The sequence below is a fragment of the Dipodomys merriami genome, unplaced genomic scaffold (assembly GCF_024711535.1).
Source record: "Dipodomys merriami isolate MVZ:Mamm:240054 unplaced genomic scaffold, mDipMer1.0.p SCAF_2, whole genome shotgun sequence".
Lineage (NCBI taxonomy): Eukaryota > Metazoa > Chordata > Mammalia > Rodentia > Heteromyidae > Dipodomys > Dipodomys merriami.
In genome coordinates this window covers 73,340,922-73,362,932 of record NW_027203381.1, presented here as the reverse complement: position 1 = coordinate 73,362,932, position 22,011 = coordinate 73,340,922, and the positions used below count along the sequence as shown (strand labels likewise).

Genomic DNA, 22,011 nt, shown 5'->3' with positions numbered 1-22,011 from the left:
AAATAGAAAAACAAGTCACTCTTTTTTAAAAGTATATTCTTTTCTTAATAAACTGCTTTACTGTCAATGAAAAAATGAAAAACCAGACACAGTAGCAATGAAATTGCCTGAGTCTATATCACACAGTGTTATGAAGTATGTTTCTCATTTAGCATGTTTTTAAAGTTCACTGGTGATGTAAATGTATTGGTAATTTGTTCCTTTTTATTTCTGAGTAGCATGTGATTGTGTGGCTATACCACATTGTGTGTCCCCATTGCACAACAAGGACGTGTGCATTGTCATCTCCTTTGGCTCCTGAATATCACTGCTATGAATAGTGTGTACATATCTTTTCATGGATACATGCTCTCATTTGTTTTGGGGAGATTCCAAGGAGTGGAATTGCTGAGTCATGTGTCAAGTTTGTATCAAAGGTTTGTAAAATACTGTCGCATCCTTTCCCAAGTGGCTGTACCATTTGCATTCCCACCAGCAATATAATGAGGGTTCCAATGTCTCCCTATCTCCCACACACCCATTAATATTATTATTTAATGAAATATGTATTGAGTTTTATGCCTATTTTTAGCTGAGATGTTTGTCTTTTTACTTTTGGTTTGAAGAGTCTGTTAGGTAGTTCAGACGCAGCTTCTTTAGTGACATATGCTATTTGCCTTTTGCTTGCAGGATATTCTTTAACACATTCTTCAGAGTAGGTCTGCTAGGGATGGATCCTTTCAGCTTTGTAGGTCTGAAAGCATCTTTGTTTTGCTTTGGTTTTGAAACATATTTGGGCCAAGTATAAGATTCTAAATTGACATTTGTTGCATTAATTTCTGCGGACTATTTCTAGCAAAACCTCTTAAGAGTACTGCAGCCACCCTGCAGGACTGAGCTCTGGTGGGCAGTAATGTTATACAGAACATGATTGGCTGTCTCCTCTTCATGCTTCCCTAGTATCCCATGTACTTCTCAAATAAAGTGCTTCAAGTTGAATCTCTCTATTAAGTTGTGCTTCAGAGAGAATGCCCCTTGATAGGAAGTTCCAAGACATTTTTATTTTAAAAAAATTCTTAAATCAAGATTTAGTTTTTATTCTGTACCATGATTTGGCTTTTTTCTTATCATAGGTATAACAGTTCTTGCTTCATTTTATTGGACATTTCTCTTGAATTATTTGTCTCTTTCCCTCATTGTTTTATAATTTTAAAATGTCTTCTACCTTTGCCTTTTCTGGCCAGCATTTTTGTTTCATTTTGTTTTTTATTTGTTTTCATTTTATATTTTTAATCAGCTTAGTTTTAATCACTTAATTCCTGACATGATTTTCCTCTTCTTTTAAACTCTGCAAATGAGAATTTCATGAACATTGTCTTTTTCTCCAAACACTTCCTTTTTCCTGTATTTGTAGTCAAGCGCCAGTGGCTCACACCTACAATCCTAGATACTCAGGAGACTAAGATCTGAGAATCACAGTTACAAGTCAGCCCAAGAAGAAAAATCTATGAGACTTTAATCTACAATTAACAAGCAAAAAGCCAGAACTGAGGGCATGGCTCAAGTGGTAAAGTTCTGGCCTTGAGTGAAATAGGCACACAAGAACACAAGACCCTGGTTCAAGCCCCAATACTGGCTCTGTCTCTCTCTCTCTCTCTCTCCCTCTCTCCCTCTCTCCCTCTCTCCCTCTCTCTCTCTCTCTCTCTCTCTCTCTCTCTCTCTCTCTCTCTCTATCTCTCTCTCTCTCTCTCTCTCTTTCTCTCTCTCTCACACACACACACAGAGGCAGACTTACTTGTATTGCTTTATACTTCCTTTTTCTGAATTTCCATGTGCCTTATTTTGATATTTAGAGTAGTATTTTTATATATGCTATGGCCTATCTGGTGTGTCAATGGGGGACTTTTATTTTGCTTCCCCTTTTTCTTTTTAATAGTTGTTGTTCTCTGTTGTACACACTTGTATGAAATGAACTTCTGTGCTTTCCTAGGTGAAGGGGTAGGCTAAGAAAATTTTCAGCTCTAGAGTTCCTTTTTTTGTTCCTTTTTGAAGTAGTCAGAGATCTACCTCCTCAAACACTTCTAGCCAAACCTTCCATTTCTTTTTTTATGTTTTGTGTTCAAGGATCTCTTCTAGTAGAACACCTGTCTCCTCTGGCAGGGTTTGTCTCCTAGTGTTGCTCCCTAGCTTTAGTCTCTTAGTTTCATGGATGTGTCTAGATGTCCCAAGCATACAAGTACACAGTCTTAAGCCTGTTAGTTCCTGTTCACACACTGATAAGTCATAGTCCAAAGTGTTACTAGTTTCTCAGAATAGGCTGCTGAACTTCCCAGTGTGACCTGTGTTGAGCTTCCCAGTGTGGCCTCTACTGAACTTCCCAGTGTCACCTGTGGTGTTTGTGGGTTCTCCACCCCTTAATAACCCCGGAGGACATGCCACTTCTTTTCATCTTTGCACAGATGAGTAAGTGAGAAGTCACAACCAACCAACAGCTTCAAAATGCCTTTGAGAAACACAAAGAAGAGGAATTCTTAGAAAAAGAGTTGTTTTTATACCAAGCTGCAAACATAAAAACTTAGGTGTAAAATCATTATTACAGACTCATTTAAAGGGATGATATTTCAAATGAACACAGAAGCAAGCTAAAAATTATTCAAAAGTATCTAAAAGGCCAAGAACACACACAAGATATCTATTGTTTACTTCTTTCTTCATATATGACTTTTTGTTTAGTTAACTTGCTTTTATATTCTATTTAAATATAGATTAAAATTTAGAGATTTTATCTTCATTACATAAGTAAATTAGATTGTATATATATAATATTGAATTTAACATACTAATACACTATAGAGACAAACTAATGTAGTCCAGTTAGACTACATTATATACATTTTATATATTTATATATTTACATAAATAGAATATATAATTATATAATGTGTAACATTATATTTATATGTATATAAATATATAAGTATATTTAATAATGTTTTATATTGACATTAATGCTTGAAATCCAGTGACTACACTTACCAGCCTATTTAAATCTAGAGGAAATGCTAAATTTTCATCAGGATTACTTTTATAAAATAACTTGAGGTTTCATCCAAACATGGTAGTAGGCTGGGGTAAGTCTATAATACCAGCACTGGAGAAATTGAAGTAAGAAGATCTCAAGGCCAGCCTGGGCTACCTAGTGAAAAAAATATTTTTAGGTATTTGGGTTTCAGGCTGGGCATTGATGCATCATACCTTCAACCCTAGCTGTCTAGGATCTGAGGATCACAGTTTGAAGTCAGCCCAGGCAGGAAAGTCTGTAAGACTCTTATCTCCAAACTAACTACCAAAAAGCCAGAAATGGAACTGTGGTTCAAGTGGGAAAATACTAGCCTTAAGCAAAAATCTCAGAAACAGTACCCAGCCCCTGAGGTCAAGCCCTAGAACTGGTACTACACACACACACACACACACATGCACACACACATTTTGGGTTTCATGAATTTACAGTTGGAAAGGTAGAATTATTTTAGTATATTCTAAAATGTTTCTCAATAACTGGACTGAGTATTATGTTTAAATTAAGATACACTAAAGTTATAAATTCAGTACATCAATGGAACCAATCACATAATTATTTGCTTGATAGTCAAATGTTTCGTAGTGATTTGGAGCATTGGCTACTGAATTGATCAGAACAACTCTAGGGAACAATTGAGAGGCTTTTTGGACTTGAAAAGTGAAAAGAGGAACAAAAAGTGGAGGGAAGATCCTCATTTAAGAAAGGATGATCTCAACAATCCAACAGGTTTTATTCTAGAGGAAATCCTAGGAAGAGCAACCAAGTCTCCTTGCATTCAGCTGAAGATGCAAGACCCTTACAACTAGGGTCCTTTTAGATATTAAGCAAAAAGTGAAGTCAGGTAGGGCAGATGAAAGTGGGGTGAGATGGAGGTGTGGCTGGAGAACAATGTTATTTTGACTGAGAAGTTTCAAGGTTTCAGTAGCATCTGTGTCCACCAGGGGTGTCAGTGTCAGACATGGCGTTGGTCTCAGGCTCTCTTCCAAGACCACTGGGTACATCTGTTCAGGAGGAAGGGGAGGGGAGATGATTCTAAGATATGGCAGTCAGAAGGAAAGATGAACGCTTTCAATTTAAGTCATTTTCATCAATCAGTATTTTTTTGGGGGGGGGGCGCGGTTCCGGTCATGGGGCCTGAACTCTGGGCCTGGGCGCTGTCCCTCAGCTCTTCAGCTCAAGGCTAGCGCTCTACCAGTTGAGCCACAGCGCCACTTCCAGTTTTTTTTTTTCTGCTTATGTGGTGCTGAGGAATCAAACCCAGGGCCTCAGGCATGCAAGGGAAGCACTCTACCACTGAGCCATCTTCCCAGCCCAGTATTTTTTTTTTCATTTTAGACACCAAGTGTGAAAAGGGGATGAGAAGAAGGAAGCACTGTCCACTGCCTGAGGTTAGATAAGGCAAAAGAATTAAATACCAGAAAAACAGAGCTGTTTTCAGTGTAAGATAAACTGAAAGTGGAGGGACCAGATTCCAGAGTGACAGACTGAGCAAGGCGAAGACTATAGAGGTGACCCATTTCCTGCCAGGGCCAAATAAATCACAGAAAACACAAGAGTAGAGGACTCAGCCACTCAGAGTCCAGACCAAGAATCTATAGCTTCTAGATCCAAGCCCATTGGAAGGAAGGCATGGGAAACTTAGAGTTGTGGTTTTCTCTTCCTTATTCTCTTTTTCTTTTGGAGAAACCTGACAAAGATACTGATGTAAGACAAAAATTTCATACAATACTCAATCATTGATAAGTCAAGTAGATAGAAATTTAGCACAGGGAAAACATTTTAACTGTAGTTAATAAGCTTAATCTAGTGGAAATGTGTAGATGTCTACATTCAACCAATAGAGAATATATACTCTTTTCAAGTATATATTAGACCTCAGAGCCAATAAACAAAATCATGTGAATCAATTACATGGCAGAAAATCTTCCTTGATCACAAGACAGTGATTTTTTTAAAAGAAAACTTCTGCTTGTAAATTAAAAACAGTCAAAGACAGGCTAGATGTGCCTCAAAAGAAGAGTACTTGCCTAGCAAGCACACACCTCTGGTTTTGATTCAATACGAAAAAAGAAGGAAAGAAAGAAGGAAGAGAAGAGAGAGAGGAAAGTATCAGTCAATCAATAAGGGTTGGAAGTATGAAACAAATGTTACCTGCCCAGCAAGTGCAAGGCCTTTATTTCAAACTCTAATACCATCCAAAAATCCCCCCAAACTTATATTTCCTATGGCATAATTTTTTTAAATCCTAAGGAATTCAAGAGAAAATTATAGAGCTAATCCAGCAAACTTTCAGAATACAAAGGTCCATATAAAATTTTAGAATTTTCATGCACTACTTGCACACTCAACTAAGCTTACCCATATATGAACACATCTGCATGGAAAAATACAGTGTGAAGGGTGACTATTAATTGCAGTAGACTTTAACACATTGTTTTAGAAAAATACACAAATATATTCAAATCAGAGCTAACATTATTGAGCATTTTGTATGTGGTTGACATTGCTTACATTCTTGAACTGTATTAATGAATTGTTACACGTGGTGGTACCAAATTATGTTGTTCCCAATTTATAGGTGGGAAATGCATAAGTAGCCACATCCAAAGCCACATATCCAGAAATACCAAAGCCAGGATTGATATTTTCTTTCCTTAGAAGATAGCTGAATGGGAGCTGTCTGTCAGTGGCTCATGTCTATAATCCTAGCTACTCAAGAGGATGAGAACTAAAGGCTGGTATTGGGCGGAAAGTCTGCAAGACTCCCTCTCTAAATTAACCAGCAAAAAGCAGAGCTAGAGGCATTGCTTCACTGGTAGAACAGCACCAGCCAAGTAAGCAAGCTGAGTGTAAAGCCTTGAGTTTGAACTCTAGTACCTCCAAAAAAATAAATACATAAAAATGAAAGATAGTTCAACAGGTTTATTTGAAGAGGATATCATAAAGAAGAGTAATAGAGGGGGGAAATAGAACTGTGTGTTTCCTCTTGTTCAAATAGTGATCATGGAAGTGTAATTTATTTTCTCTGACCCTCTAGTCTCCCATCTATAAAAAGAGGGAGACTAAATGATAGCCAAGTTTTCTATCCCCTCTGATTCTCTCAACTTTTCTTTCTGCCTGATTTGTGTGTGTGTGTGTGTGTGTGTGTGTGTGTGTGTGTGTGTGTGTGTGTGTGTGTGTGTGTGTGTGTGTGTGTGTGTGTGTGTGTGTGTGTGTGTGTGTGTGTGGTGCTGGAGCTTGACTTTCAGGGTCTGGGTGCTGTCCCTTAACTTTTTCACTCAAGGCTGTTGCTCTACCATTTAAATCACAGCTCCACTTCAAGCTTTTTCGTGGTTGATTGGAGAAAAGAGTCTTACAGACTTTCCTACCTGGCTGGTTTCAAACTGTGATCCTCAGCTCTCAGCCTCCTTTTTAGCGTGTTTCAAGTGTGAGTGACTGCTGCCTGCTTTCTGCTAGAATTTGAATGATAAACTCTCCCAGCCATTTTGAAAAGGCAAGGGCCAGAGGAGGACAGAGGCTGACTTGTCCTAACCAGAAATAGGAGAAGCAGAAAGAAAACAGCATGTCACTTGTAGAAGTTGCTGCTTCAGCCAGTAGCTTAGGTGAGAAGTGAGGTTATAATTAGAGCTGCAGCCCAGCTAAGTGCTGCTCCCACCTCCTGGGTGCAGCTGGACCTGACTGCACACATGAGACTGAGAGGCTGTTCCGGCCCTGACATGATCCTTCTTCAAAGGGATTTTCGCCTTCCTCCAGGGAGACAAAACCCATTGATATAAAACTCCACTTCCCATCCACTTGCCCCTGCTAAATGCCACTCCAGTAGAGACAAGCGTTGATACATACATAGAGGAGAGAAAGAGTCGTAAGCTGAGCCTGGTTACACTGCCCCTTGTGATAGAGTTTTATTTTTAACTTCAAAACACTTGAACTATTTCTGTTGAAGTTTTCTCCCTTTCCTTGTGTTCCCAACAGAACTCTGTGTACTGCTGCAGCTGATTCGTCCACAGCCACCTCCCAGTGACAGTTTGTTCACCATCAAGGGACAAGAGCAGCTGATGGTGATAGCCAGTGCTGGTAAGGTAAGCTTTTCAAATAGGAGCCGGTGATGAATGTGTGATGGAAGTTTGCTGTGCACCACCTTTGTGCCCCCCAAGGACAAGGGTTATTCAGCAAACTCATTATGTACAGAGATCATAGAGGGTGTCGGAGGTTGAAGGAGAATGTGTGTGAACTCTTGTTTCAAATTTAAATGTTCAGGGCACTCGAATCTATGCTGCTTTCTGGTAGCTTGGGTTCTTCTATAATCAAGCTAAGTAGTTATCTGATGCCTTTAAAGTTCATGTGATCCCTTTAAAGATGGGAAGTGATGACTAGGGTGCAGAGGGCAGGTTGGGAGGAAATAATTGAAAGACCCAGAACCCCAGAATTGTAAAGTCCTAATGCTGCAATCCTTTCTCTGATCAACACTTTCTGTAATACCTGCAAGTCATTCTTGTGTGACTTCAGTTCTCTCCTCTGTACTGCACTGCTGGGTAACACAACGTAACTGTACTGAACTGCACACATTATCTAAACTCCTCCTGCAGTTAAAAAACTTATTTTCCTCTAATAGTAGTTCCTAAATGCATCTCTTTTCTCTTCAGCTCTCTTAAATTCAGACTGCATTTATGAGGGCTGGAAAGATGGCTCTAGTAGTAGCATTCCAGTCTAGCAAAATGTATGTATGGGGTATAGATGGAGCTATTTTGCAAGGTGAAAAACCTTATATAGACATCTATACCCAAATCAAACTTGAAAACTTCCACATCCCAAGGAACAAAAACTGAGTAATGATAATTGAAGTATTGAAAGTTATAAAATATAGATTACTTATACCTTCCAGAACAAGTATATAATGTTACATGCACACGTACACACACACACACACACACACACACACACACACACACACACGCACACACACACACACACACACACACACACACACACACACAATAAGACTGGCATGGGTAAAGGAGCACTGTTTATTTACTTTATCTGGTCCAAAGTTCAGCTAAGGACATTGCAGGAAATGGACTGTGTAACAAAAAGAACTTTGAAGTGGTCAGGTTAAAGCCATCAATGCCAAGTAAAAGAAAACTTAAAAGGCCCTACACAAGTGGCTCATGCCTGTAATCCTAGCTACTCAGGAGGCTGAGGTCTGAAGATTGAGGTTCAAAGACAGCCCAAGCAGGAAAGTCCATAAAACTCTTATCTCCAAAAAATAAAATAAAATAAAAATTAGAGCTATGGCTCAAATGGTAGAACACTAGTCTTGAGTAAGAAGGGCAGATCCTATGTTTAAGCCCCAAGAAGGACACAGAGAGAGAGAGAGAGAGAGAGAGAGAGAGAGAGAGAGAGAGAGAGAGAGAGAGAGAGAGAGAGAGAGAGAGACTTGAAAGTTGTCAGTGACCTTCAGCTAAGTTTGTGATAAACTGAAAAACTGCCAGCTAGGTAAACGTGAGTGAGTGAAGGACACATGTTCTTTTGCTTTTTGGTAAAAGTGAGACACCAAGGCCTATGAAGACATTGAGCAAATTCTAGAAATCTGTAAACTTGACCCTTCAGTAGGAGAGAGAATTTAAGAAGAAATTAAGAATCCAGATCTGAAATGAGTAGACTGAAGAAAGATAAAATGAGTTGATTCCTGTCTGAGTCCCAAAAAAGGAGGACAGGGTTGTTTGGGCTATGCTGTCTGTCCATGTGCCCCCATTATGAGATTTGGGATGGAAAAAAGAAGACCAGGTTATTGAAGTAAGAGAGAGAGAAAGAGAGAGACAGAAACACAGAGAGAGAATAGAATAAAGAAAGAGAGAGGAAGAAGGAAGGAAAGGCAAGAAAGAGAAAGGAGGAAGGGAGGGACAATAGAAGGAAAGAAAGAAGAGAGGAAGTGGGTGGGAGAGAGAAGACATAAAACTATACTTAAATACTTTAACTTCTGTTTCCTTTTTGTCAGCCTCTTTAATCTCCAGATGCACCCCATGTCTCTACCATGGGTACTTATAATTGTGCTAGTTGGCTAAGCACCATCAAACTCACTATGTGATTGCCTAGCTTCATTAACTTTTACTGTTGTTTCCATGACAGTGAGCCTCTGAAATATGTGCTGGGGTACCATGCTAGGGTATTTTGGCTTGAAAATAATCAAGCTGACAGGCTAACCCAAAGCTACCTCTAGATAATCCAGTAGGTTCGGAACATTCTTGTGCAATACTACAGTAATTTTAAAATACTGGCACCAAAATATGAACACGAACTGCTTATGAGAATTAACCACTAATTAAGTAAGCAAAAGGTGAAAAGGTAGAGAGATATCTAGAGTAGAGGGTGAATGGTAGATTGAATGGATCTGGGATGGGTGGCTGTGTTTGTAGGGCACAGTGGAGATTGAGCTGCTAATGCCCTACAAACACAGCCCGGAAGCCTGAGACTATGTGAGAATTAACCTCAGCCAACTGCTAAAAGCTCAAGGCCAAAAAGATTACTTTAATGGTTAACTTCTCCCCTAGAATTAAATCTCTCTCTAACAGGAAAATAAGTTAACAGTGTATCATTAAAGTAACTAGTTTAAAATGCCAGTTAAAAAAATAAAAAAATAAATGCCAGTTAATAGCTAAAGCATTAAAGAGTATGCTTTGACCTCTAGTGTTCAACCTTGTCACCTTCACTGAAGTTGCAGTTCAGAAATAAATCATTATTGTGAGGCCCAGCCCTGTGAGGCAGCAGAATAGCTAGTTCCTGACATCATGTATGGGGTGCTGAGAGGGCCCTTTTTTCTAAAAATATCCCCTTGATATCAACCCTGTTTGCCGCTAACTTTAAAATCATAGTAAAGAATGTTCAAACTAGTGTCTGTTAATCCCATTCTCTTTTGCCTGGGTCAGTGATTTAAATACACCTGCTGTATGTATTATCAGAACCTTATTTTGGCTAGAGACACTGCCCCCTCATCTCCTCATCCCTCCAGACTCTGTTCTACTCTGTCCTTGGTACCAACTAAGCTGTTGGCACACCTTTGTGACCTCATGTGCAGGTAGCTCTGTGTGGAGCAACTTCCTACAGACCCAATAGAACATTGCAACTCAGTAGGAAAAAAAGCATGTGTTTAGAACCAGGGACTTCAGGGACACAAGCAAGACACTGTACTTCTCTAAATATCTTTTGCTACTCTTTTAGTTCACTGCTTTTTTTGGGGGGGGGAGGGGTCGTGGGGCTTAAACTCTGTCCCTCAACTCTTCAGCTCAAGGCGAGCACTCTATCACTTGAGCCACAGTGCCACTTCCAGTTTTCTAGTGGTTTATTGGCGATAAGAGTCTCATGGAGTTTCCTGCCTGGGCTGGCTTTGAACCGTGATCCTCAGATCTCAGCCTTCTGAGTCACTAGGCTTACAGGCTTGAGCCACTGGACCCTGGCAAAACATTTTTTTTAAGAATTAAAAAAGATTGCCCAGGCTGGGCAGGCACTAGTGGCTCACACCTGTAATCCTAGGTAATCAAGAGGGTGTGATCTGAGGATTGAAGTTCAAAGCCAGCCCAGGCAGGAAAGTTGGTGAGACTCTTATCTCCAATTAACCACCAGAAAACCGGAAGTGGCACTGTGGCTCAAGTGGCAGAGTACTCACCTTGAGCTGAAGATCTGAGGGACAGTGCACAGGCCCAGAGTTCAAGCCCCACAACTGACCAAAAAACAAAAAGACTACAATTTCCATTTAAGTCTATCTCTCCTGAAAAAAAGAAAACCTAGAGACTGTTCTTGACTAAAGATGATAAAACAGCGTATCTAAGTGCAACAAATTGACCTTGAAAGGCTTTTTGTTCAAATTTGAAAAACAAAAACAAAGAAAAAGCTATGGAAGATATTTTGGGAACAACTGGGAAAATATGAATATCAACACTGTGTTGCATGATGGTAGAAATTTATTTTTAGTTTTCTTGGGTAAAATGTTATTATAATTACATTTTCAAGTGGTTCAGCCAGGAACATGAGGGAGGGAGGAAGGGAGGGAGGAAGAGAGGGAGACAGAGAAGGACAGAGTGAGAAACAGAAGGGGAAAGAGAGAGTGATAGAAAAAGGGAAAAAGAAGGAAGGAAGGAAGGAAGGAAGGAAGGAAGGAAGGAAGGAAGGAAGGAAGAAGGAAGGATGGAAGAAGTGAGGGAGGGAGGAGGAAAGGAAGGAAGGAAGAAAGAAAGGAAGAAAGAAAGGAAGAAAGAAAGAAAGAAAGAAAGAAAGAAAGAAAGAAAGAAAGAAAGAAAGAGAAAGGTAAGAAGGAAGGAAGAAGAGGAGAGGATGAGTGATGAGGAAGAAGAAAAAGAAGGATAAACAAGACACAACAGGCACAAAATAGCAAAATGATAATGATTTGAATCTAGTAGTCTATTCGGCTGTTCATTATACATATTTGTTCACTTTTCCTAAGTATTTGAAATTTTTCAAAAAAATTAGTAGAAAAATTTACCCATAATGAATTGGGAAATCCTAAAATAAAATGAAATAAAAACATAAAGTTCTGCACCTTCCAACTTTGGAGTGCTTCCCTTCCCTTCCCATCCTCATGTGTACAGTGTGGGGACTATGTTGCAGACTCTTTAAACCAGGCATACCAAACTGGTAACCTACAGGTCTGTTTAGCCTAGACTTGTAGGGGGTTTTCCTTTGCTCAAACATTGTATTTTTATAGTTATTTTAAGTTAACTTAGTTGCCAAATTTAAAATTCTGAGGATTTTTATCTTGATATATTTGTTATATGATAAAATATTTTACCCTATGATAAATATAAAGTACTTAAGTTTCTAAGAGAAAGCATGTAAATCACTTCTCCTCTGAGACAAGCACTGTTTCTGTATATCCATTTATTCTTCACAACAGCACTAGGAGGTAGGTACTGTCATCGTCCACCTTTACAGATGGGGAAACTGGCAAACAAAGGTGTTAAGAAATTAACAATCTCATCAGCACTGGCCTGTAGGTCAGGGTGGAGACCTTGGGCAGAAATCTTCATAACCACTTTATCTGTAAAAAGCAGCAAAGAAACCAACAGAAGATCCTCAATGCCTTCCCCCATGAGACTGACCGGTCAGAGCTAGACAGCTTGTTTCCCTTGGAAGCTGGGCAGCATCTCTTCCATTTGCCATGGTGCCCATCACTTAGCCTGATTCTGGAGCCATACGGTTTTACTCATTCCAGCTGCAGCAGACACTAAGGCATGGCACGTGCTTGCTATGGCACAGGCACCGAAGCCCTGTCCCACACCAGTTAGATACTAGATTGAACCTCTCAGTAGCTATGAAGCCGCAGAGGGTAACACAGGCTAGATTTGGGGCAAGCGTCAGGGTAATTGTCAGTAGACAGTGGAGAAAAATTACAAGAAGCAGAAGTTACACTTTTCATGGTTAAAAGATAGCATGCCTCATCAAAGGGCAGTGTGGGTCAGTGAAAAGAGCATGACTGGCATGACTGGGGTTGGAATCCTGACTCCACCACTTAGCAGCCATGTGACCTTAGGGACGTTACTTACTCCCTTCAAACTTCCATTTTCTTGACTACATAATGAGGATGGGGGTAGGGCATCACTCCAAAGAGGGGAGAGGCATTAAATGAGAGAGTATATATTATCTCTGAGTGTTCATCCAAATAACCATAATACTTTCCTTACTAATTCATATTCATATTTCTTCCTAGAGTTAAGAAGCAAGAAGGACTTGGGAAGCTATGGTAAGTATCGGGTGATTGTTGGACCTTCACTAAAAATAAGTTTCCCGGGCTGGGAAGTTGGCTCAGTGGTAGAGCGCTTGCCTTGGATGCATGAGGCCCTGGGTTTGATTCCTCAGCACCACATAAGCAAAAAGAAAAAAAAGCCGGAAGTGGCGCTGTGGCTCAAGTGGTAGAGTGCTAGCATTGAGCTGAAGAGCTAAGAGACAGCGCCCAGGCCCAGAGTTCAAGCCCCACAACCGGACCCCCCCCCAAAAAAAATTAAGTTTCCCAACACATAGAAATGATCAGTGTTTGAGGAGATGGAAACACTAATCACCCTGACTTGATTATTATTTTATACCCCATATGCATGTATAAATCTTATGTGCATGAACAAATTTAAAGATGAAAACAAAATGTTAAAATGCCAGACATTATCTAAGTGTCTAGACCTCCCTTCACTCAGCGAGTACTCGAGTCCCAACAAACATCCAAGCAACAGAGCAGGTGTTAGGGACTCAAATGTGAAAGAAACCATGTTTTCTTCAGCCCTTGTCCTCCTGGTATGCCCTCTAGAGGTAGTTGGTTAAGTAAATGACATAACACCATATTCTGGAATGTTACTCTGACACTGTGAAAAAAAAAAGATTGAAAAGAATAATTACAGTGAAAATCTAATCTCAGGCTGGGAATGTGGCTTGCCTACCACGCTTGAGGCCCTGGGTTCAGTTCCTCAGTATTACATAAACAAAATAATAATAAAAATTCAATAAATAAATAAGCATACAATCTAAACATTAAAAAAAGAAAATGTAATCTCATAATAGTAAGTTAAAAAGCAAGATGCAAAATTGTCCTTCTAGTGTTAACTATGGTCCAAATCACCCATAATCCTCAAGCCAAAAATAACCCTGATCAACACTGTCATTAATGCCAGCTTTTTACTGTTCTAAATACATCTGCTATTTACTTTAAAAAGTTGAGAAAAAATTCAAAGCTTGTTGATAGTTTTTATTTATGGTTTGAAGGATTGTGATAGATTTTCTTTTGCTTTCTTCTCTCTGATTGTCTCTTTATTACAAATTTCCTATGAAAATAATCTAGCAACAGGAAGTATGTGAATGAAAATGCTCACAGACCTGCTGCACTGAGCTTCTCTCCCAGCATTCCTTTGTTTTCTCTTACCCCTGCCCTCGGTATGTCCAGGGCAGGGCACGCAGGCCCCCACCTGGGCAGCACAGGCATTGTGAAGGATGCATCAACCGCCACTGCCATGTTCCTGTGGAACCCAGCATCTCCTGCCTGGTGATCAGTTGCCGCCTGCTCTGCGGTGCCACCTTCCACATGTGCAAAGAGGCAGAGCATGAACTCCTCTGCCCTTTAGAGCAGGTTCCATGTCTCAATTCTGAATATGGCTGCCCTCTCTCCATGTCCCGCCACAAGCTGGCCAAGCATCTGCAGGTATGCCCTGCTAGTGTGGTCTGCTGCTCCATGGAATGGAACCGCTGGCCAAACGTAGACTCAGAAACCATCCTTCATGAGAACATCATGAAAGAAAACCCCAGTGAGGAGTGTTTGGACACAGCCCTGGCCCTTCAGGACCAGAAAGTTCTCTTCAGATCGTTGAAGATGGTAGAACTTTTCCCAGAAACTAGAGACACCACTGAGGAGGAACCCATGAATGGTGAAGCGAGTTGGGAAGAGCTGGGAGGTGCAGTGGGGGGAACTGATGTACGTTCAGCACCACATGGCTGTCTGTCAGTAATGAATGGGGAAATGATGGAGTTAAGTCAAGAAGAACGGGAGATGTTAGCCAAAACTAAAGAAGGAATGGATCTGGTTAAGTTTGGCAAGTGGGAAAATATGTTCAGCAAAGAGCATGCCGCCTCTGCTTTAACAGGCTCAGCAGGGATGTGTGAGAACACGAGCAGGAATGGAGGAGGGAAAGAACGGAGTTCTGGTGGTAATGACTCCGCTGACACAAAGGATGCTTCAAGAGGGACAACACCACAGGAAGTCCAGAAGCAGCAGGAATTTGCCGCAGCCATGGAAATGACAGGTTTTGCCCCCTGGCAGGATGGTGTTCTGGAAAGACTGAAAACAGCTGTAGACCCAAAAGACTATAACATGTACCTAGTACACAATGGTCGAATGCTCATCCACTTCGGGCAGATGCCTGCTTGTACCCCTAAGGAGAGAGACTTTGTGTATGGCAACCTCGAGGCTCAAGAAGTTAAGACCGTCTACACCTTCAAAGTACCCGTGAGCTACTGTGGAAAACGAGCCCGCCTCGGAGATGCCATGCTGAGATGTAGGCCAAGTGAGCACAAGGCCGTGGATACTTCGGATTTAGGGGTCACTGTGGAGGACCTGCCAAAATCAGATCTCATCAAGACCACCCTCCAGTGTGCTTTGGAAAGAGAACTCAAAGGCCACGTCATTTCTGAGTCCAGGAGCATTGATGGGTTGTTCATGGATTTTGCCACCCAAACGTACAACTTTGAAGCAGAACCGTTTTCCTCAGGGACCGTGCTGGCTGACCTTCTGAACACTGGCAACCCCGGGGGACTCCACGTGGAGCTCCACAGTGAGTGTGTGACCAGGAGACACAACAAGAGTAGCTCTGCCTTTACGTTTACCTGCAATAAGTTCTTCCGGAGGGATGAATTTCCCCTGCACTTCAAGAATGTCCATACAGACATTCAGTCATGTCTCAATGGCTGGTTCCAACATCGATGCCCCCTAGCCTACTTAGGGTGTACGTTTGTTCAAAACCATTTCCGTCCTCCAGGGCCAAAGGCAAAAGTGATCTACAGTCAGGAGCTCAAGACCTTTGCCATCAAGCCAGAGGTTGCCCCTGAGCTTGATGAGGGAAGAAATAACCATCTTTCAGGCCATGGAGGAAAAAGCCAGAATTCTTTAACAAGCTTGCCCCTGGAGGTTTTGCAATACATCGCTGGGTTCTTGGACAGCATCAGCCTGTCCCAGCTCTCCCAGGTTTCTGTGCTGATGAAGAATATCTGTGCCACTCTGTTACAAGAGAGAGGGATGGTCCTCTTACAATGGAAGAAGAAGAGGTATTCCCATGGAGGCACTTCCTGGAAAGTCCACAGACAGGCAAGTATACATTCCTTCCTTTATTCATCAAATATTTACTGAGAGATTTCTATATGTTTAGCACTGCACTAGGTCCTGGGACAGTTCGTAATAAGACTGACTCCAGCAGATTGATCTACTAAAAGAGATGGCCTTATAAACACACAGCAATATAGATGACTGCGTCCATTTATTTATGTCCTGACTCTCTTCTGCTTGCTCTTGTGCTCTGCTTTCTATCCCCTCTTCTCTGGTCTGTGCAGATTGCCTTAACTAGCTTTTTTACTTTTGTTAGCTTTTTTCCACTGAATCTAATCCAATAAGGGGTATATCAGCAGGAGCTAGGAAGAAGAAGAATGGGGCTGAATGCTATATACTTCTGGCATCTTCCCTGAATGTTTCCTTCCCTTCATGATGCTTGTATATATTTGTAATATATAAAGCATTTGTTTTAAAAATTCTCCTCAATTGTCTGATTTGAGTGTGCCATCTGTTTCCTATTTGGATTCTGTATTGGTGATACATAGGCCAGAAAATTTTTCTATCTCATGCCAACACATTTTGAAATTTTACATGAATTTGTTCTACCAATTACCACTGGTTCAAAATGCCTGTTTACTTTATAAGTTACTGCTGTATAAATCATAGAATCTTTCCTTTCAGTAAAATCTTGTTCCTTTTTCTCAATTGATTCATGTTGACTTAACTGGCTTATAACTTCTGCAGAACTGAGATTTCTAATTCATCATGATCAAGGTACATGTAACATCCTTTCTCATAGAAAATATGATGGCAGTATGAGCTGTGAATGTATGATGTCTATTTAAGTTGATAACCTCAGTGTCAAGTTTCTGCCTAAAATACGTGTGTTTACAAACTGGTCGAAGTTGTCTCCATCTGTTTTTATTTATTATATCTTTTATATCTTCCATTATTTATTTTGTAAGAAATATTCTTTTAAAGATAATAATAAAATCCAGACCTGTATCCATGTGTTAAATACTGGTTGCCAAGCAACCGCATGTTAGGTATAAACACTAATGAAATCAAGATACTGCTTTCAGAAGTATTGTCTAAACTTTGCTGCGTTTCCTGTATATATGATGCAAATAATTTCATTTATATACAACCCCCCATTTGTTTGGTTCAAATTTGTCCTTCAGTCAATGATTTCTGACCACTGTTTGATATCATATCAAACTAATTTAATTGCAGAAAGTAGTAAAAAAAAATAGGGTAGTTGGGGCAAAGAAAGTACTCATATTAAAATGACAAGTTAATAAAAAGAGTGTGAGAGACATTATTCTAAAATCCCAGGAAATAATTTTTCTATGCAGTAACAAGACAAAAACAAAAAAAGAGGATAAAGCTGTCATGTTGAAAGGGAATCAGTACATCCATCCTCATAATCAGATTTTAGAACTAGTGACTTTTACTACATCATAGGCGAAAAGACCAAAGATTATCTTATTAAGTACCAGACTCATAATCCTCCTTAGTGATCCTGTGAAGTCTTTATTAATTAGGGTACTTTCAATTTCAAGCAACAGAAAACCAACCTAAAGTGGCATCAACAATTTAATAGCCTACAAAACTAGAAAGTTCAAAGGCAATAGCTTTTAGTAAGGTTTGATCCAGCAGCTCAATAATGCCTCAAATAACTTTTTTCTTCCTATTTCTTATCTCCTATTCTTCAATATTGGCTATATGCTAAGGCACTTCTTTGGTGTTCTAGTGGCTGCCAGCAGCTGCTAGGACTATAGCTTCCCAATTCAAGTTCAGAATGAGAAAAGGAAGTTGCTTTTCTGTATTTCAAGCATAGGTTCTAGAGTAGAGGGCTAGTGGCAATGGCCTTGATTTAAGTGATATGTCTACCTTAGAACCCTGTTACTGGGAGGGACAAAATGGGGGAGTAGGGGAGCATGTCAGTATACGTAAGACTTGCTGGGAAGATTATTAACTGGGAGGGAGAACTGGATTTTGGATGCTGGGAAAGGAACTAAAAAATGCCTGCAGCAGCCACTGAATATTCTGGAAGCTAAGCACAGAAAGAATGGAGAGTCATTGCCTTATACTGTTGAAATCCAGGCTACCCTGGGGGATTTCCCAGCAGTTTACCTTTGAGCTTTCTCTCTTTCCCAACAGATCTGGCAGTTCAGCAGCCTTTTCTCCAAAATCAAGAGCTGGGAGTTTAATGAAGTCACCTCCATGTCTGAGCATCTGAAGGCCTGTCCTTTCAACATCATAGAGCACAAGACTGACCCGATCCGTTTGACCAGCATGTGTCAACCCCATGAGCAGGCTCGGGAGAGCTTAGTGTCCACCTTTAGGGCCAGACCACGAGGAAGACACACCTAAAGAGCCATAGGTCACCACTCCTGAATTTCTTCTTGGAGTTATTGAAAAAGTAGGACAATGTGTTTGAGAGCTCCTCTGTCAACCAGAGATCTGCTTCTCTATGTATTGAAATATGCAATGTCCTTCAAACCCAGGAGTTGAACTGGGCCTAAAAATTTTCTAAGCTATGGCTTATAGTGTGATATGACACTGATAGCTTCCCTTCCTTTCCCTCTCTTCTCTTCCTCATCATTCCTCTCTTCTCCTTGCCTTCTCTACCCTTTCTTCTCCACTCCCCCTTTTCTTCCCCCCTTTTAATAGGTCAGTCTAAGGAGAAAATAAGTATCTTGAGGCCATTTGAAAAATGAACCCACATCCTTAGGAGATAAGAGAGACTAAATTCCATCACCAATATAGAACTATGATTACCCACAGGGCTTTTTAATTTACAGAGCATTTTCAGATTCATGGGGCAAGCAATACAGGGACAGGATCAGTAAGAGTTAATTCTCCGGACACTCTGGGTGGAGATTACCTAACTTAAGGGTTCTGGAATTGTATCTCTCTTGAAAGTCAAGTCCAGTACTTATTTCCATCACTCTACTTCCTCTAAGTCCAGGTGGCCTCAGCTTAGGCCATGTACATGACAGCCATTCAGTAAGGCAATGCTGAGTTTGTACACAGGGTTTGTTGTGCAGCATCTTGTCAACAGAGAAAGAAAAGTCTTGAGAAATTAAAGAGACTCCAAAAGAGACATGTAGAAAATAAGGACAAAGACTACAAAAGTACTTTTACCATCTTGATAATGCACAGGGTAGCCCAAGGAGACCACATACTTAAGTCTAGACAAAGCCCGCTGCACTTCCTATCCACCAGTTACCACTAAGCACCAGTTGGGGACTCTCCTGGGGTCTTGGAGAGGAGGACATGTGGACATAATGGTTCCATGAAATTGTTCCTACCAGTTGCTGGTCATGCCTTTCAAAACTGGCAACTGTTTGGGCAACAAACTGAATGTTTAGGAGGACAGAAATAAACAAATTCCACAATAGAAACTGGCATGCTCTAAAGTAACATTTCTCAACCGTGTAACTGTTCATATTTTGAACTGGATAATTCTTTGTTATATTGGACTGTCCTACATATTTCAGGTTATTTACAAGCATCCTGGGCCTCTGTTCATGAAATGTCAGTAAGATACCAACCATGAACAACCAGAAATGAGTCAGATATTGAAAATGAAATGGCCTCTGGCAGAAAAGTAGCTCCCGAGTGAGAATCACTGTTCTGAAGGATCCCATACCAGAGATAATGTTAGGACATGCTTGTCTTTTAGTTCAGTAAAAATCTTATCTCATGTGGCTATCCACAGTGGCTATGATTTAATGTAGTACTCGCATATTTACTTAATAGGTTTTAGACATGTGGTGTCTAAGTTGGGAAACAGATTGAGCTGGTTTGCTTGATGTGGCTTCATGTCCTTGGGCTACATGCAAGAACATGTGGGCAGACTCAGATATACCCGAAGCCAGAAAAGAATTATGTTTGTCTTGTATTTATATCCTTGTATCTTAATTGGCACCATTTTCCAACAGTCCTAGAAGATACCAAGCAAGCAAGAAATAGAAAAAAGAGAGAACAGGCAACATAGGGAAGCAGAAGACAAAAGTAATGCAGCCAACAAAAGAAGGAGCTAGGTCAGAGCTAGGAGAGATGAAGAAGTTGATGCCTCTTGGAATAGTCAGGGAGGCAGTGAGTAGTCTCACACCAGAAGGTTACTTATCTTTTCATGCCAATGAACCACTTAGTACTTCTTGGTAATGTAATTCTATTTCTCCTAACCTTTTTTGTTGGGGTTATATTTCACATTTGTATATAAGTTATCATTCTAAAATTTTTAACTAGAGTGTGATCTAAGGCTTTTTCCAGTGAAGATGAAAACAACTAAAGTGAAAACAACTAAACACTGAAGTGGGAACAAAGGAGGAGAGTTTTCCAGGCATCAGTTCTGTGTGTTTTGAATCTGGTCCTCACACAGAGGAGTGAAGTTCCTAAAGTCCACTCCTGGTTTCTTATTAGAAAGTGAGAGAAGGGGAACTACAGACCAACCAACGATGAGTATCAGTGATTGTAGTGAGATGGATCAGGAGTGAGGTGCCATCGAGGGACAAGAGAGTGCTTTCCTTCACAAACTGGGCAGGCACGCACGGCCCAGTCTGGGAGAGCAATCAAGACATCCCCACACATGCTTTCTGGGGAGCACACATCTAGCCACACTCTTCTCTCCCCATTGCTGTCTTCTAAGCAGTACTAAATTGACCCACACCATTACATACATTTACTCTGATATCTAATTGTTTATGTTACAAGGAACTACGGGTATCCTCTGGTCCATGGAAACAAGCACATCTTATGGGGAGAAGTCAGGTAGAGCAAAAGCAGACCTCCTCTGAGCCTGAGTTAGAAATATGACTTGATTAGTGGGTGAAGCTGCAGTGAACAGCATGAGCAGAGAGCATCATCTGATAGAGACAGGTTTTTAGGTGTGCCTTCAGATTAAGAAGCAGCTGGAGGTCTGGGAAGGTGGCTCAGTGGTAGAGTGCTTGCCTTGCATGCCTGAGGCCCTGGGTTCGATTTCTCAGCACCACATAAGCAGAAAAAGCTGGAAGTGGTACTTTGGCTCAAGTGGTAGAGCACTAGCCTTGAGCTGAAGAGCTGAGGGACAGCGCCCAGGCCCAGAGTTCAGGCCCCAAGACCAATGACAAAAAAAAAGAAGCAGCAGCAGCAGCAGCTAGAGAGGGGGGAAGTGAGGAGGATTCCGTCACAGCTATAAAGCCTGCATACACAAGGAAATGTCCTTGTGAGAGTCCTTGATGAGCACCATTGCCACCATCAAGAAAGGCAGTCAGATGTGGAGGGTGAAGTTTATAGAACTAAGCCAGAAAGGACCTATGGGCCTCGCATAAGGATCTAGAAAGGCAGTTTCTGTCTTACAAATGAAAAGCAAGGTGGGACTTGAAGATGAGAACAATTATAAAGGCCTATTTTGTATAGGATGTCAAATCAAACTGAAATGAAGGAGGTTGTCTGTATATCTGTGGTAACTTAGCTCTAAATACCAGAAATACCAATGTCTCTTCTGTAAGAAGAAATAAAAGCTGCTTTGTTCTGAAAAGCTAATTTGGTAAATCTTGTGAGTTCGATTAAGAGATGACCTATGATTCATTGGTATAAAAAGTCTTTGGTGAGCTGGGAAGGTAGCTCAGTGGTAGAGTGCTTGCCTTGCATGCATGAAGCTCTAGGTTCGATTCCTCAGCACCACATAAGCAGAAAAAACTGGAAGTGGCACTGTGGCTCAAGTGGTAGAGTGCTAGCCTTGAGCTGAAGAGCTGAAGGACAGCGCCCAGGCCCAGAGTTCAGGCCCACGACCGGCAAAAGAAAAAAACAGTCTTGGGTGAAACCAAGGAGTGTCTTCTAGAGAAACTAAGGAACAGCCTTTGGTGTACGGCACTCTATGCCCATGGGCAGCTCCGCAACATGAAGCCCTAGAACAACAGTGAGTCTTTGATACCAGTGCTTTCTCTAACTTTAAAAAAGGAAAACAGCTACATTACTAGAAACAGCATAGACTTCTGTGTCCTATGAACCAAAGATACCTTACAACAAGTCCCTGATTTTTATTTCAATTGTGCCAGAAGATCTGCTGTCTCTGGCCATGCTGAAGCTGAACACAATAGCCTAGGGCTGGGATAAAACGATTAATTTTCTCACTCATTCATCCTTATCC

At 40.8% G+C, this 22,011-nt stretch overlaps 1 protein-coding gene across 3 annotated transcripts in view; it reads left to right on the top strand.

The window, feature by feature from the left end:
• Nucleotides 1-21,404, top strand: part of Fbxo40 (F-box protein 40) — a 28,988-nt gene extending 7,584 nt beyond the window's left edge. The window contains exons 1-5 of one of the 3 annotated variants that reach the window (XM_070030117.1): nucleotides 6,789-6,923; nucleotides 7,034-7,140; nucleotides 12,780-12,812; nucleotides 13,998-15,908; nucleotides 18,033-21,404. In XM_070030117.1, coding sequence (XP_069886218.1) covers nucleotides 12,810-12,812; nucleotides 13,998-15,908; nucleotides 18,033-18,245 — 2,127 coding nt within the window. In that variant the 5' untranslated portion in view covers nucleotides 6,789-6,923; nucleotides 7,034-7,140; nucleotides 12,780-12,809 and the 3' untranslated portion in view covers nucleotides 18,246-21,404. Of the gene's footprint in view, nucleotides 1-6,788; nucleotides 6,924-7,033; nucleotides 7,141-12,779; nucleotides 12,813-13,997; nucleotides 15,909-18,032 lie in introns of those variants that run through there. The other 2 variants (XM_070030118.1, XM_070030116.1) reach the window with 2 other exon arrangements.
• The last annotated feature ends 607 nt before the right edge of the window (nucleotides 21,405-22,011 follow it).